The sequence below is a fragment of the Archocentrus centrarchus genome, chromosome 24 (genome assembly GCF_007364275.1).
Source record: "Archocentrus centrarchus isolate MPI-CPG fArcCen1 chromosome 24, fArcCen1, whole genome shotgun sequence".
In the NCBI taxonomy this organism is placed as follows: Eukaryota; Metazoa; Chordata; class Actinopteri; order Cichliformes; family Cichlidae; genus Archocentrus; species Archocentrus centrarchus.
In genome coordinates, this window is record NC_044369.1 from 5,266,509 (window position 1) to 5,284,207 (window position 17,699).

General features: G+C 39.5%; 1 protein-coding gene across 3 annotated transcripts in view; it reads right to left on the reverse strand.

Annotated features, from left to right (window-relative positions):
• Positions 1–465: 465 nt before the first annotated feature.
• LOC115774020 (plasminogen-like) overlaps positions 466–17,699 on the reverse strand; it is a 31,101-nt gene continuing 13,867 nt past the window's right edge. For 2 of the 3 annotated variants that reach the window (XM_030721023.1, XM_030721022.1), the window contains exons 3-21: positions 16,263–16,367; positions 15,101–15,236; positions 14,820–14,935; positions 14,417–14,531; positions 14,171–14,325; positions 13,817–13,937; positions 13,615–13,733; positions 12,281–12,443; positions 7,298–7,422; positions 7,058–7,217; positions 6,536–6,717; positions 6,293–6,441; positions 6,103–6,196; positions 5,127–5,241; positions 4,894–4,968; positions 4,665–4,805; positions 3,275–3,381; positions 2,517–2,662; positions 466–891 (exon numbers count right to left, since the gene is read on the reverse strand). In XM_030721023.1, the coding sequence (XP_030576883.1) occupies positions 730–891; positions 2,517–2,662; positions 3,275–3,381; positions 4,665–4,805; positions 4,894–4,968; positions 5,127–5,241; positions 6,103–6,196; positions 6,293–6,441; positions 6,536–6,717; positions 7,058–7,217; positions 7,298–7,422; positions 12,281–12,443; positions 13,615–13,733; positions 13,817–13,937; positions 14,171–14,325; positions 14,417–14,531; positions 14,820–14,935; positions 15,101–15,236; positions 16,263–16,311 (2,430 nt within the window). In that variant the 5' untranslated portion in view covers positions 16,312–16,367 and the 3' untranslated portion in view covers positions 466–729. The remainder of the gene's footprint in view (positions 892–2,516; positions 2,663–3,274; positions 3,382–4,664; positions 4,806–4,893; positions 4,969–5,126; positions 5,242–6,102; positions 6,197–6,292; positions 6,442–6,535; positions 6,718–7,057; positions 7,218–7,297; positions 7,423–12,280; positions 12,444–13,614; positions 13,734–13,816; positions 13,938–14,170; positions 14,326–14,416; positions 14,532–14,819; positions 14,936–15,100; positions 15,237–16,262; positions 16,368–17,699) is intronic. The other variant, XM_030721024.1, reaches the window with a different exon arrangement.

Sequence of the window (17,699 nt, forward strand, 5' to 3'; positions counted from 1 at the left end):
TGACTGGAGTTGGTGGAATTTCTGTAATTCTTTGAATCCTTTTTGGATCTCAGTTCCTATTTTCTCTGTTTCTAGCAAAAATATTCAGTTTTAATAACATTTTTGTATGTCTAGCACACGTTTGGGGTCTCATTTGATAAACATTATGTTTGATTTTTCCTTAAAAGTTATCACAGCAAAATTAATTCTGTCCAGTATGTTTATGATTATTGTTCATATGCCTCATGGTTGCTGTCCAGTGCTGATGCAGGAAGTATCTCTGCCCTATATGTAAATAAAATCTGAGGTTTCCTACCAACAAATATGTGAACTTATCTGAACATAATTCAGTCACACATTTTTGGAGTGCAGTTTTGATGGCTGTGATACAAAATGCAAAATGTTTTTTCTCTGGAAAATCTCCTTCAGATCAGACGATCAACAAAGAAACAACAACTGAATGATTACCTTGTATTTCACTCAGTGTAACCACATGGAAGTAGATTTATATACATTTTCTATAAAGCATGCCGTCTTAATTTGGTTTAATGTTTGTTTGTTTGTTTGTTTTTTTAAATTTCAGCTCTTACAGAAACTTCATCAATAATTTTTCAAATCAGTAACATGCTTTGCACAGTGTGTCCACTTCAGGTAACAAAACAGTTAAAAGCAGCCTAAAAAGTCACGTCAGAGCAGAACACTGTGTCCATGTTAACACATCCTGAAGAACCTCATTGCAGAGGACGGCTTTTAGTTGGCTTTGATGGTTTTATCGATCCAGTCCACAAACTTAGACACTCGGACGTAGACGCCGGGTCTCATGGCGTTGGCGCACCCCATGCCCCACGATATGATACCCTGCACGACAAACTTGCCCTGCGCGTAACACACGAGAGGACCGCCGCTGTCACCCTGCAGGGAGGAAACACATGTAGCAGGAAATATTTTACTACCTCATCAAAAACTGCCAATGTATGAATTGTGTTTGATGGAGTAAGAAGAACACTTTAACGTCTGCTTTAGAAGACTTGGATTTGTCTTCAGATGTGAAAGGATGTCAAACTTTAGTCTTTTAGCTTCAGCCTTAAAGATTTTGCAAAAGATGGGGTAATTGCTGGGTCACTATTTGCAAGAATACAACTATATATCTATCTCTATTGTTGGGGAATTTTTTTTTATCACCTTTATACTGATATCTACTGTCACTATTTTTATATCATGTAATAAAAGTATGTTAGTCACACACTGAATTAATGAAATCTTATGACAGGTACAGTACGCTCCAAAAATGGAGTTCTGCAGACCCGCCTGTGTTTTTGTAACATAGATAAGCAAAGGTTTTAATAGAAAGAAGATCCTTCATTATGACACCTGCCAGAGCTGTTGTAAACCACTGAGATACCCTGGTGACGTTTGTTTCTTTAGCCCACGTGGGACCAAAGTTGGCAGACCTCAACAGGTGATTGGCTGGGGTTCAAGGGGTCAAAGGCAAGTGGGCAGTTACCATCTTCAAGGTTATAAAAATGAAGGCCCGCTCTTTGTCTCACGCTCTTATTTTTGTTTGCTTTTCTCTTTCCTGTCCTCTTTTTTCCTTTTCCTGTTATCTGCATCTGTCTCTGCATTTCTCTCTTCTCTGTGTGTGTGTGTGTATCTTAGTCTTAACTATGTTACTGTCTGTGTTTGGGTCTTTGTGTTGTGTGTAACTAAGATGACTAATAAACAGCCTGCACCACAACCTGCTCATCCCAGTGATTTCTTTGGAAACTCTGGATTTAATTGGGTTTGAATTTTCAGCCACAAGGAACATGGAGACCCAAAATTAGGTACCAACACTATATCTCTATCTATATATCTATAGTGATATATAGATATATAGATGTAGATACAGCTACATAGGAATAGATATAGTGTAGTGGTAATGTTATCATCCTTGGAGCAGGAGGTCAGGGGTTCGAATCCCAACCAGGGCATACTGGATATTAATCCCTCATACTGCTATTGCAGCTAGAGATTGATGAGGTACAACACAAATGCTACGGCAAGGGGGAGCCAAGACGACAGGTCGGGGGGGGGGGATTTCATCATCCCCACGCTTTGGGTACCAAGGGTACCAAGCCTCTACTGTATAAGGTAGATAGACCATAGACCAGACTGACTGGTAGAAGACCTGACTGACCTCAAGAACCCTACAGTACCCTAGAGCATGGCAATAGTATGATATTGCATCCAGTCGTTGTCAGTTGTCAGTGAGAGAGAGATTTGTCAGCATAGTATTACTATAATAATAATAATATTATTACTATTATATATACACTATTTACTCACTATTTATCTCAATACACGTATTATATACGTTTGTAGCCGGTAATTTAATCATATCACCATCTCTGTAGAAAATGTGTTAAAAAAACAATTATAAACTCAGTGTTGAACTGCTGTAAACAAAGGATAAACATTTGTAATACTGAGTCAGAAAACAATACACAGTTTACATCAGTTTTATCACCTGGTTTTTACAATCTTGAAGGTTTTCATACCTGGCAGCTGTCTATTCCTCCCTCGATGTATCCAGCACACAGCTCATAGTTTTGGACTCTGCCGTTCAGATATTCTGGCCGATTACAGACCTTGTTCTCAATAATGGGGAAGCTCTCTTCCTTCAGAACGCCCTCACCTCCTGTACCTGCACAAACACACCTCTGTGCAGTTACCCTCATCATCATCATCGTCCTAAGATGTGTTGTAATACAGTTGTGTTGGGGTTTTTTGTATGATATTATCAGCTTGACATTTAGACAAAGGCTCAGCTGGTTGAGCTGGTGATCCACAGAGACGTGGGTTTGAGTCCATCTCAGCCCGTTCCCCCGCTCTCTACCCTGTACTATCTAATAAATACTGAAAATGCAAAAGCACTCAATATAAAAATAAATGCACTATGAAATGATGCACTTTTGTCAGAAAGCCAAACAAATATGATAATGGAATAGAAGACAAACTGTGTGGAAAAAAAAGTGGAAGAATAACAGCCGTGTGTCTTGGATCAGTTCAGCTGGTATTCATCAGCTGTACAGCCTACAAGCAAATCCTGACTCCGTGATACCTGATCTTACCCGTGTTTATCAGGCCCATGCAGCCAAATGTGGCTTGTAATAAAATGTGATTAAAGGCACCTACACACTGCAATTTTAGCAATCTTCAGGCAGTAAAAAAAAAAAAACATCGAAAACAGTTTGTTAGTTTTTTATAACCTTATTCTAAAAAAATAATCTGCACAGAGACGGACGAACACACGTACCTTGAGTCTCACCCCATCCGGTTACAAAACACTCTGCTTCACTGGAAACTATATAATCCTTTTCTGGTAGACAAGCTGGCTGCACTTGGTCATTTATTATTGCAGGTCTGAAAACACACAGATTGAAGGATGAGAGAAGGGGTGCAGTTAATTTAACAGCCTTCACAAGATCAAACTTATGTCATTAAATTACTTATTTTTCTACAAACTCAATTCCAAATAGAGTGACATGCTGAGTAAAATGTAAATAGCAGAATGCAGTGATTCGCAAATCTCATGAACCCGTATTTTATTCATAATGGATGCTCCAAATGTTTTGTTTATTTTTTGTTGTGGGTTTATGAGATCTGCAAATCCTTGCATTCTGTTTTTATTTACGGTTTACACAGCACCCAACATTTTCTGAATTGGGTTTTTATACAAAGCGTAGCAGCTTCTATCACAGCTTAGTAATAATGGAGGAAGAGTGGTAATGAGGTGGAAACAAGAAGGTAATAATATGGAAATAGAAACTTAATTACCAAAGTAATATCCAAATAATTATCTTGTGTAAACGACGGTTGTAATCTGAGTCATATCAAATCAAAATGTATGTAACTGGGGAGTAACAGGCCAAAAACTAGAGGTGATAATGTTGAAACCAATATGACTATGAGGCAAAACTCATTTGTAATAGTATAGTAATATGGAAAATGTGACCTGCTAGCAATAAAATGGTAACATCTAGGCAGTAATTTTTCTATTATTTTCTACTATTTTCTGAGCCTGGTTCTGCTGGAGGTTTCTTCCTGTTAAAAGGGAGTTTTTCCTTCCCACTGTCACCCATGATTACTCACAGGGGGTCGTTTTGACTGTTTTGTTTCTGTAAATATGTTAGGCTCTTTACCTTACAATATAAAGCGCCTTGAGGTGACTGTTTGTTGTAATTTGGGGCTATATAAATAAAATTGAACTGAAAATCAAATCGAATTATTCTTATTGTCATCATGAAAGTGACACACAATAACCAAATTTATAGATGAATTTGACTGATAGCATTTTCACTTTTGTTTTTTTTACACATTTTCTACAGATATTGTGATAATTATGATTAAATTAAAAAACATTTACCATCCATTTGAATCAGCAGACAGGACCTGTACATGGGGTTGAAGTAATACTATGCTGACAAATCCTGATACTTTTATAATGGACCTGGTAACTGAATCTCTATGCCAATACTTTTATTTTGGGGGGGCTAATTTATTATTGTGAATTTCTGGAAATTCAGAAATAAATGTAGGATAAGTTTTTCATCCATATTTCACTAACATCAAAGTTAAGCGTCCACACAGCGATGACCGTGTAACCTCATTAGCTGCTGACCTGGGATAATTAGACCCACACTGACCTCTCCAGTTTGAGCAGAGCGATATCCACTCTGTTTGGTCCCAGCACCATTTTCTCGAGTCTCCTCTCTTGTTTTGATGACTCGGTGGCTGTCTCAGTGTGGATACCCAGCAATACCTTATACGCTGAAGTGCGGCTGGACCTACATAACATGCAGAAACACAGGCACTAATTAATTGTTGTTATTGCAGAATTTGGTTTTTAGGAGTTAACTGTGGCTCTGTTCCGACCTCTCGAGGCAGTGAGCAGCAGTCAGGACCCACTGAGGGTCGATCAGAGTTCCTCCACAGAAATGGGTCCCTGCGCTGGCAGAAAAACAAACAGATATTAACATGCACTTTCTTTATTCCTATAATTACAAAAACAAATGTTAAAAGTGTTTACAGTCAAACACCTATTTAAATGATTCGGTATCTGTACAGGAAACTGATGGTATAAAGTCCTTTCAGTGTCAGATGCTCACCTGGTCCGGAGGCTGATTTGCCAGGGCCACGAGTGAGGCGTTGCTTCACAGCCGCCAACAAGACGACTAACACAGCGTTTTGGTTTGATCGCTGGTATTCCACACTTCAGTTCAACTATAAAATGATAGATCACAAGAGGAGTGAAACACAAAACAGTGAGTCTGAAGTGCTGTTTTTAACAAACGAGAAGACTTGACAGCCTCGTAGGAAAATCTGACTCTTATTAGACCATTTCTGCACTTTCTCTGGTATCTCTTGGTTAGCTGAACAATAATTCTGTCCAGTGGCAGCACAGTGTTACAGTGGTTAGCACTGCTGCCTCACAGCAAGAAGGTTCTGTGTTTGAATCTATCAGTTTGCTGTATGGAAATGTTCCATTGTCCAAAATTTTTTTTTGTCTATTTGACTGTACTGCAAGTGTGGATGACTGTCCCGCTCCATGTTTTGGCCCTGCACCTTTTGCCCTATGAAAGCTGGGATAGGCTCCAGCCTTCCTGCACCCCTGGGGAGGCTGGACAAGTAATAAAGAAAATACATGGAAAATTTTGTCATGGAATAATACAACAATGGCTGTCACAAACCTCCAGAGTCAAATGTAATTTAATTTACCTTCATTCGTCTGACCAGTTTGCTGAAGCCCGAAGAGAATCTATTTATTATCAACACTGGCACCGATTGGCTGCCAACTCCAGCATTAGGTTAGTAAAAAGAGCCCAATTTACAGTATGAACATATCAGACAACCAAAAAAAAAACCCTCATTGAACCAACATGGCAGGAAGATCAGAACGCATGCGGACAGAGTCAGACCCACCATGTGTGACTGGCACAGCAGGAAATGAGTGGAAAGCAAGGGTTAATCTGCAGTTTAGACTGAGCAACAGTCATGCTGGCAGAGTGGTTAGATCAGGGGTGTCACCCCTGGGTTAGATCAAAAAAATATTGAATTTTAATGTCATCACGAATGTTCACGTACCACAGTCGGGGATCTGGCAGTAGTCCCATTTCTTGTTGCTGTCAGTAGTGTAGCACCACGGTCCGTTCAGATCGCCGTCTGGGTTTCTGCAGCTCTGACAGTGGACAGTGGACATAAGAGGTTAGTGAGCTTGGAAAAAAAGTTGTGTCCTTACATAAAAGAGTTTATAGAGCAGCACCCACACACTTACATTGCCTTCCAGACCCTTGGTGGGGTGAATTTCTGGGGTGAAGCTAGTGTGACTGTGGGGAGTCTGAGCACTCCATGCCTGGCACGTCACACCCAGCGCAGTAACAGAAGTTGGACCTCGATATGTTTCCCCGTTTCCAACCTTGCAGTCTAAAGGTGCAGCACAGAACCAGGAAGAGTGAATGAAGGGTAAAACAAGCAAGCACAAAATGTAACAAATGCATTTTTTAAAAAGCTGCTTCACCTTCCTCTGGTGGTGTCTGGGTGGCAGTGGGAGGGTTCTGGGCTCCAGAATGTCTGGTTCCTGGAGATCTGAGGGGGCATTTCTCCAAGTTGCAGTACTCCCAGCGGACTTTGGGGTCTGTAGTGAAACACCAGGGGGCTTGGTCCCCATCAGGGTTCCTGCACAGATTCCCTCTGAGGTCCCTGTTGATAAAAAAGACCTGGAACTTTAGGACGTCAGCCCAATAAACAAGATACTTTTTTGCTCTTGGAGCCAATCCTGGAGAAGGTTTATAATAATTTGATGGATTCAATTTTTAAAGAGTTGTGAACCTCTCATATTTAGGCACTGTTTTGCAAATAATGTGAAATGAAGCTTAATAAATTCATAATTCATATTGACCTGGATCTCAAGTTAGTTTGTTACAATTCATACAAAGACTGTCATCCAGCAAAGGGTTTCTCAAAAATCATGGGTGAGTAAATTCTGCCTCATCGTGACTAAAACTCTTCAGCCTGTATATAAAATGTGTTTGATACTTACGCATTAGGATAGACCTCTGGTGTTTTCTCATGTCTGTGAGGAGTCATGGAACTCCATATCTGACATTTTTTCCCACCGATGGTCTCTGATGTTACGCCCCGATAACTGGAGCCGTTCCCCTCGTAGCAGTTTTCCTCCTTCGGGGGAGTCGCCGGATCATCTGCAGCAAGAGATAAAGAAATGAGGAAGATTCTGGATACACTGTTGAAACACAGGGAAGAGAGAAGTTGACAAACACACCTGGTCCACGTGCAGCCCCACATCGTGGCACGTTGCAGTACTCCCAGCGAGTGTCGGGGTCAGTTGTGTAGCACCAGGGCATCCTTTCATTGTTGGGGTTACGACAGTAGTTATTATCTAGACCTCTGGCAAAGAAGAACACATACAAACACAAAAATGAGGTTATGAAAAGGTACTTACACTGTAAAAATAATTTGCAATTTAATGGAAATTTTCTTATAAATTTTACAGAATTGAGTTTGGTGGAATTGAGGTTGATGCAACTAAGTTGATAATACTGCTGTCTTTCTTGGCCGGGACACTCTCATAAAAAATAATTCAAATCTTAGGACTCATATTTTCATGGTTAAATAAAAACAAATAAAACAGTTTTTTATTGTAGTATAAAAATATCAGTAAGAAGTGAAAGGGTTAAATCAGGAAACATTCTGCAATCAGAGTTTCTGTCTTAGTTTTGAACAAAAACAGGGGGGTGTGTGGCGGCCACTCTGCGGTGCAGTTTCAATAGTAACCGACTGTCGAATATGAAAAGATGACTCTGTTATTAACCCGGTTCAGCTGAATCAGCCGAGTCAGCGGGAACACCACTAACTCAGGTGATTCAGCTAAACCGGGTTAATGACTGAGTCACTGGAAACACCAGTCCGTTATTAACCTGGTTCAGCTGACTCACCTGAGTCAGTGGTGTTTCTGGTGAGTCTGTCATTAACCTTTCAGGTTCATAACCAGAGTTTATGCGTTTATGCCTGTTATGGGGGGTGATAATACACCTCTCCAAACCCTTTGATACTAGTGCATTGATCAAATTTGTCAAATTTGATTATTTGAACTGAAACTGAAAATAAGTTAGTCATCCAAAATGATGACTACCGTTACATCAGCTACTGCATGAAAAGCGGGCTTTCTGACGTTGTGATAAATTGCAGTGAAAGTTCAAGTTTTAAAGTTTGTTTGGAGGAATTTTGGGGGCAGTGCAGAGAAAAGGAGAGAAACTTCAACTTCAGGCAGTTGAACTTGACACCACTGCTCATGAAGTCATTCCTCATAACTTTAAAGGTACTGATTGTATTTTTATGTCTTCTCTGTTATAAATAGGTTCGACCCTGAAAATAACAACTGATGGATTAACTTTATTCCTGCTCGTTAACCAACTTTGGGAGATTCAATTCAATTCAATTTAATTTTATTTATATAGCGCCAAATCACAACAAACTGTCGCCTCAAGGCGCTTTGTATTGTGGGTAAAGACCCTACAATAATACAGAGAAAACCCAACAGTCAAAACGACCCCCTATGAGCAAGCACTTGGCGACAGTGGAAAGGAAAAACTCCCTTTTAACAGGAAGAAACCTCCAGCAGAACCAGGCTCAGGGAGGGGCAGTCATCTGCCGCGACCGGTTGGGCTGAGGGGAGAGAAAGACATGCTGTGGAAGAGAGCCAGAGATTAATATCAATTAATGATTAAATGCAGAGTGGAGTATAAACAAAGTAAATAAGGTGAATAAGAAACAGTGCATTATGTGAACCCCCCAGCAGACTAGGCCTATAGCAGCATAACTAAGGGATTGTTCAGGGTCACCTGATCCAGCCCTAACTATAAGCTTTATCATAAAGGAAAGTTTTAAGCCTAATCTTAAAAATAGAGAGGGTGTCTGTCTCCCGAATCCAAGCTGGAAGCTGGTTCCACAGAAGAGGCGCCTGAAAGCTGAAGGCTCTGCCTCCCATTCTACTCTTAAGTATCCTAGGAACCACAAGTAAGCCAGCAGTCTGAGAGCGAAGTGCTCTGTTGGGGTGATATGGTACTATGAGGTCTTTGAGATAAGATGGTGCCTGATTATTCAAGACCTTGTATGTGAGGAGAAGAATTTTAAATTCTATTCTAGATTTAACAGGGAGCCAATGAAGAGAAGCCAATATGGGAGAAATCTGCTCTCTCTTTCTAGTCCCTGTCAGTACTCTAGCTGCAGCATTTTGGATCAGCTGAAGGCTTTTCAGGGAGCTTTTAGGACAGCCTGATAATAATGAATTACAATAATCCAGCCTAGAAGTAATAAATGCATGAATGAGCTTTTCAGCATCACTCTGAGAAAGGATGTTTCTAATTTTAGAAATATTGCGCAAATGCAAAAAAGCGGTCCTACATATTTGTTTAATATGTGCATTGAAGGACATATCCTGGTCAAAAATGACTCCAAGATTTCTCACAGTGTTACTGGAGGCCAAAGTAATGCCATCCAGAGTAAGTATCTGGTTAGACACCATGTTTCTAAGATTTGTGGGGCCGAGAACAAGAATTTCAGTTTTATCTGAATTTAGAAGCAGGAAATTAGAGGTCATCCAGGCCTTAATGTCTTTAAGACATTCCTGCAGTTTAATTAATTGATGTGTGTCATCTGTCTTCATTGATAGGTAAAGCTGAGTATCATCTGCATAACAATGAAAATTGATGCAGTGCTTTCTAATAATACTGCCTAAGGGAAGCATGTATAATGTAAATAAAATTGGTCCTAGCACAGAACCCTGTGGAACTCCATAATTAACCTTAGTGTGTGAAGAAGACTCCCCATTTACATGAACAAATTGGAGTCTATGAGATAAATATGATTCAAACCACTGCAGTGCAGTACCTTTAATACCTATAGCAAGCTCTAATCTCTGTAATAAAATGTTATGGTCAACAGTATCAAAAGCTGCACTGAGGTCCAACAGGACAAGAACAGAGATGAGTCCACTGTCAGAGGCTGTGAGAAGATCATTTGTAACCTTCACTAATGCTGTTTCTGTACTGTGATGAATTCTGAAACCTGACTGAAACTCTTCAAATAAACTGTTCCTCTGCAGATGATCAGTTAGCTGTTTTACAACTACTCTTTCAAGAATCTTTGAGAGAAAAGGAAGGTTGGAGATTGGCCTATAATTAGCTAAGACAGCTGGGTCAAGTGATGGCTTTTTAAGTAGAGGTTTAATTACAGCCACCTTGAAGGTCTGTGGTACATAGCCAACTAATAAAGACTGATTGATCATTTTTAAGATTGAAGCATCAATAATTGGAAAGACTTCTTTGAACAGTCTAGTAGGAATGGGATCTAACAAACATGTTGCTGGTTTGGAGGAAGTAACTATTGAAGTTAACTCTGAAAGATCAACTGGAGCAAAAGAGTCTAAACAAATACCAGCAGTGCTGAAAGCAGCCGAACATGAAGAATAATCTTTGAGATGGTTATGAATAATTTTTTCTCGAATGTCTAAAATTTTATTTGTAAAGAAATCCATGAAGTCACTACTAGTTAACGTGAAAGGAATACTCGGCTCTACAGAGCTCTGACTCTTTGTCAGCCTGGCTACAGTGCTGAAAAGAAACCTGGGGTTGTTCTTATTCTCTTCAATTAATGATGAATAGTAAGATGTCCTAGCTTTACGGAGGGCTTTTTTATAGAGCAACAAACTCTTTTTCCAGGCTAAATGAGCATCTTCTAATTTAGTGAGACGCCATTCCCTCTCCAGCTTTCGGGTTATCTGCTTTAAGCTGTGCGTTTGTGAATTATACCACGGAGTCAGGCACTTCTGATTTGAAGCTTTCCTTTTCAGAGGAGCCACAGTATCCAAAGTTATACGCAGTGAGGATGTAAAACTATTGACGAGATAATCAACCTCACTGGGAGCAGAGTTTAGGTAGCTGCTCTGCACTGTGTTGGCACATGGCACTGAAGAGCATAACAATGAAGGAATTAGATCCTTAAACTTAGTTACAGCACTTTCAGAAAGACTTCTACTGTAATAAAACTTATTCCCCACTGCTGTGTAATCCATTAAAGTAAATGTAAATGTTACTAAGAAATGATCAGACAGGAGGGGGCTTTCAGGGAATACTGTTAAGTCTTCAGTTTCTATGCCATATGTCAGGACAAGATCCAGAGTATGATTAAAGTGGTGAGTGGGCTCCTTTACATTTTGAGAGAAGCCAATTGAATCTAACAATAGATTAAATGCAGTGTTGAGGCTGTCATTCTCAGCATCTACATGGATGTTAAAATCACCCACTATAATTATTTTATCTGAACTGAGCACTAAATCAGATAAAAAGTCTGAGAAATCAGACAGAAACTCTGAGTAAGGACCAGGTGGACGATAGATAATAACAAATAAACAGGTTTTTGATTTTCCCAATTAGGATGGACAAGACTAAGAGTCAGGCTTTCAAAAGAATGAAAACTTTGTCTGGGTCTTTGATTAATTAATAAGCTGGAATTGAAGATTGCAGCTAATCCTCCTCCTCGACCTGTGCTTCGAGCATTCTGACAGTTACTGTGACTCGGGGGTGTTGATTCATTTAAACTAACATATTCATCCTGCTGTAACCAGGTTTCTGTAAGGCAGAATAAATCAATACGTTGATCAATTATTAAATCATTTACTAACAGGGACTTGGAAGAGAGAGACCTAATGTTTAACAATCCACATTTAATTGTTTTATTCTTTGGTGCAGTTGATGAAGCTGTATTATTTATTGTTTTTGAATTTTTATGCTTAAATAGCTTTTTGCTGATTTTAGCTTTGGTTTTTGGTGGTCTGGGAGCAGGCACCGACTCTATGGGGATGGGGTTTTGGGGGGATGGCAGGAGGAGAGAAGCTGCAGAGAGGCGTGTAAGACTGCAGCTCTGCTTCCTGGTCTCAACCCTGGGTAGTCAGTTTTTAGGAGGGTTAATAAATTTGGCCAGATTTCTAGAAATGAGAGCTGCTCCATCCAAAGTGGGATGGATGCCGTCTCTCCTAACAAGACCAGGTTTTCCCCAGAAACTTTGCCAATTATTCATGAAGCCCACGTCGTTTTTTGGACACCACTCAGACAGCCAGCGATTCAAGGAGAACATGCGGCTAAACATATCTTGTCAAAGATTCTTGACAAGATATTTGTAACATTGCTGAAGGGGAACTCTGGCAGGAGCTTCACTGTTTTCTCTGGTTCTCAGATGCAGCTCTTACTTGCAGGGGTAGTTTTCTGGGTTTTGGTTGTGCTTATGGGGCGTCTGAGCCGACCACCTCTGGCATGTTTTGCCAGTCACAGTTACGGCAATCGTTCCTTGGTACGCTGCACCTTCACCGGTGACACAGTTCACCTCTGGGATGATGGTGGGAAGCTCAGCAGCTGTGGACAGAAGAAAAGATGTCAATATATACTCTGTATTATTTGTCCATTAAACTCTTTTACAACTATATTTCTTTAAAGTTTCTATTTTTGCATACTTCTGATCTTTTTGTGTTATATTTCCTTTTAATTAATGCTTAATTAATTATACTTTTAAAAGGTGGTAGGTGCTGGAAGTGGGTGATGGTGGCTCAAACTGAAACGTTTATGCAGCATGTTTTCTGAATGGGTTCTTGTGCTTCGTCTACAAACTGCAGATACATCTGGTTGGGTTTTACCATCAAAAAAGGACACGTAGTAAATGTCTGAATGGTTTTACTAAGGTGTGCATAGCTATGTGGTGCATTACGTACACTTGTTCAACTGCTCGCTAACCACAAATATCTAATCAGCCAGCCACATGGCAGCAACTCACTGCATTTAAGCATGTTGACATGGTCAAGAAAACCTGCTGAAATTCAAACTGAGCATCACAATGTAGAAGAAAAATGATTTATGTAACTTTGAATGTGCAGTGGTGGTTGTTGCCAAATGGACTGGTCTGAGTATTTAAAAAACTACTGATTTACTGAGATTTTCCCACATAACCATCTCTAGGGTTTACAGAGAATGGTTTGAAAAAAGAGAAAATATCCAGTGAGCAGCTGCTCTCTAGGTGAAAGTACCTTGTTGATATCAGAGGTCCAAGCAGAACGGTTAGACTGTAGCAAGTCAAATAATCACTACATCCAAGTTATGCAGAAGAGCGTTGAAACTTAAGGAAGATTGGCTATAGCAGCAGTTATGCTGGAAAAACACAACAGCTCAGGCTGATGGTGATGGTGTAATGGTATGAGGAATATTTTCTTGGCTCATTTGGGTCCCACGTTACCAACTAAGCATTATTTAAACACCGTGGACTTCCTGGGTAATATTGCTGACCATGCCCAACCCTTTATGACTACAGTGTACCTATCTCCTGATGGCTGCTTCCAGATGGATACAATGTCATGTTAGAAAGTTCAAATCATCTCAAACTGGTTTCTTGAACATGACAGTGAGTTCATGTCACTCAAATGGCACTCACGGTCACCAGATCTCAAAACCCATAAAGCATCTTTGGGATGTGATGGAACAGGAGACTCAAATCTACTTAGTTTATCCATGAGAAACATTAAATGTGAGGACTTACTGCAGCGGGAAATGGAGCAAAAGTCCCATCGTTTGGATGGGCTGGTGGTGAAGCACCATGGTCGGGGACTTCCATCTGGGTTTCTGCAGTAGTTCTTCTCAAGAAACTTTCCCGGAAGTCTGTAACAAGCATAAATAGCAGAACTGAAGCTTTAGCTTATTTTTCTGGAAAATGCCTTCAACATCCGAAGTTTTGCACTTGCATGCTGGGATTGTAGCCGTGGTCGTGGGGTGTCTGGGAGTCCCAGTGTTGGCAGGTGTAGCCGTTTTCAGTGGAGGAGATTTTTCCTCTGTAGTCCTCACCGTTGCAGACCATACATTCATCTGTGAAGGAAAAACACTGATGTATCTGATCTGCCATGCCACGCATGATAACTAATGTTGTTCCAGAACCAGAACATTTTCAGAACATTGTGTAGTGTGTATATTTTACAGATTAGCTACTTTAAATATTTTAGACACCAAATGAAGATGGTGGAAATCAAAATAGCTGCTAAAGGATAATTAGATGTGCATGTGGGACAAATCAAAAAAAGCAAACAAACATCCACACACACATTTATGAATCTCGCTAGAGCAGCTGGGTACGTTGCACGGCTCCCAGCGGGTGCTGGGGTCAGTGGTGTAGCACCAGGGTCCCCTGTGGTCCCCATCAGGGTTTCTGCAGAAGTTGGACTCCAGATCTGCTAGTGGGTGGGTCTGTGGTGTGACACTGTAGCAGAAACATTAAGAAAAGCTTCACAAAGATATAAAAGGAAATGAAAGGATGATGTAAAATCAAATGAAAACATGTGAATAGAAACTTTGGCCTGTGTGGGTAGTTTGAATCCCATCTCTGACAGAGCTTCCCGGATTTTGTTCTGGACTTTGTTCCTCTGTAATCTTTTCCTATCCCATTTACACACTCCAGGAGATATTCTATAAAATTAAATAAAAAAAGAAACAACAGAATATAGAACAAATGTAAGTAAAATCTGCCTCCCTTCATATTTATCAGTCATTTCTTTGATTTGATCCCAGTACTGTGATGTTTTATTGAACCAAACTGAGCCACAGAGGTGTTTGACTTGCAGTGTTTGTAGACAGTCCAAACATCACTGATCATGACAAATGAGCTAAAAATTAACTACAGTGTCATGAAAACTAAAAACATCATGCAAACCAGAGCAGAATATTCACTGGAGCCGAAAGAAAGGACAACATTACCATCATTACCATTTCTTTCATATAAAGCTGTGCTGCTTCTCTTCATGATTTGCTCTGTTTTAGAGTTTGCTGCTGCCGTCCAACACTCTCGGTCATTCTCATCATACATGAAAGTCCTGTGTATAAATAAATAAATAAATAGATAAATTAAAAAAAAAAAAAAAAATATATATATATATATATATATATATATATATATATATATATATATATATATATATATATATATATATATATATATATATATATATATAAAAATTTCAGTGGAGGTGTAAACTTACCTGCATGTGAAGAATGTTTCACTGTTACATTTAGTGGCACATTCAGCTATGGTGTCAACTGAATATCTTCGTTTATTCAGCGAGAGGATCCATGCCCCTTCAGTTCTGGAGTAGCCCTCCACCTCAGTGCCACAAACTGCAACCACACACAATAAACCTGCTCAAAAATGGGTGAAATCTGGCTAGCATAGCAACAACAGCTGAGGCTCAGCATGATAAAGAGCACAGCTACTGACAGGACATTCAAAATTTTAAAACCAGTTAAACAATGAAAGCAATGATATTTACACACACTTAACTGCAAGCACATAAACATACATACATACATACATACATACATACATACATCCATAAATATAAACTTGTGATTTTCCTCTTATCTCTCTAAGCAAAAAGCTCAGGTTTCAGACACTATTTTTCTATTTTTGGTTCTGTATGATGTCAGTGAGAGTGGATATCCCTAATATGGCCATCTGGGGCACACAGGTGTGTCTGTTAGCACAGAAGCCCCACCCACTTGCGATTCAAGCCTTCTGTTTGCAAGAGGCAGCCAATCAGAGGAAAGCTGACTAAAGTGGCTCATTTCAGACTTAAATAAGTCTAAAAACATCCAAAAATAAAAATATATAGTTGGAAATGAGTGTATATCCTCTAAGTAACTCATCTTCCAGCTTCTTGTGTGAAATAACATCAAGATAGGGGTGTAAAGGTTGTATTTACTATTCTGCTGTTCTTATATCATGACTCGCATTACTGTTTCTGATATAATGTCACTGATGAATAGTTTAGACCCAATCAGCAGTCCTCACCTACCATTATCATTTAACTGAAATAAAACAAAACAAAATACAGCAAAAGCATCCATACGAGAACACATTTTATAATGTCAAAATTTAAGCCCATAGTCATCATCATTTATCAGGTCTAGACACAAGTTGCAGTTTTAAATCCATCGTCCAATTTTATCTGTTTTGACCTGTTACTACAACATTTATGTGGCTTTGTTTCTGCTACTTTAAAATGTGTGTTAATTGCAAAATGAACAAAAGCTGTTTTAGGTGCATGCAGACTTGCCCCTTAATGCATCCTGGTTTTGTTATTCTATTGCAATTACACATTTATTCATTATTAATCACTATTTAAACATGCCACTATATCTTACCAGTGCTGATCAAGGCTCCGAGGAGGAAAGCTGCTGTGTTCAGGTACATGGCGAGACCCTAATACTAGCAGGACCCTCCTGGTTTATTATTTGGGCTTCCGTTAGCTTGTTGGGAGAACAAATAGAACAGCTCAGTTATTAGTTAATCATTGTTCCGGAAAGGACAGCAAAAGAGTAGCAGGTCAAAATCCCTGTTTATTACAGATTTTGGAGCCAGCAGAAGGATTTTATTTTCAATTATGCGCTGCATATTCTTAAATATTTTCTGCTGCACCATGTGTTGTTTAATTCTCATGTTTTTCCAGTTATGTAGAGGACTGTATCTGTTCTCAGACGTAATGACTGGCTTCTTCACTGAGTTATCTTTCTGCCAATCACGCAAACTTTGACCTCTTTAGATGTCATGTGACCTTCTTTACACATTTCGCTCTCATCTCATATTAAACAGACAAAAATTAGCTAAAGGTTGGATCAGAGTAACAATGTTTATTAAAATTTTTTTATTAAGTTTTCATTTATATTGTGTTTTTGATTAAGCTTTGTTTGAGTTATTTTCTCAGAGTCGATTTGTTCATTTCATTTTAGTTTTTATTGGTTAAAAATGTTTAGTTTTAGTTTAGCTTTTATTAGTTTGAGTGTTAGTTTATATATTTTTATAATTTTAATATGGATAAGAATTTTTCAGAGGTAAAAATGAACATTTCTTGAAGGCAGTATTTTCACAGTTAAACAGACATCCTAGACTCAGTGACCATCCGTGCCCCCTCATGTTGGTATTTCAGCATATGTCATGGTCCTTACCACGTCATTACCACCAGCCTGCTCTTCTCCCGCCGCTTTCCTGTCACGGACGTGCCAAAATGCAAAACTCAAGGCTTCATAAGAAATAAAGTAACATCACTTGACTATGTCCATGTCCATCTTTTTTATACAGTCTATGTGGGTCGCTGTGGCATTCTTTCTCAAACTGGCAGGACATTAGAAATCTATCTATCCATCCATTCTCTTCCGCTTATCCTGTTCAGGGTCAGGGGCTGGAGCCTATCCCAGCTGACACAGGGTGAGAGGCAGGGTACACCTTATACAGGTCGCCAGCCTGTCGCAGGGTTAACACAGAGAGACAGACAACCATTCACACTCACACCTATGGGCAATTTAAAGTCACCAATTAACCTAACTCCAGTAACTGCATGTCTTTGGACTGTGGGAGGAAACCCACGCAGACACATGGAATCGAACCCAGACCTTCTAGATGTTATTGTAGCTGTTAGGGATGGCACGATACAACTTTTTTATGTCTGATACCGATATTTTAAATTTGGCTATCGCCGATACCGATACAAATCCGATCTTTTTTGTATTATTATTTTTAAAAATTGTTTTTAAATGCCTGGATCAATTTTAGGTAAGTCAACAGTCTCTCACACAACAAAATCA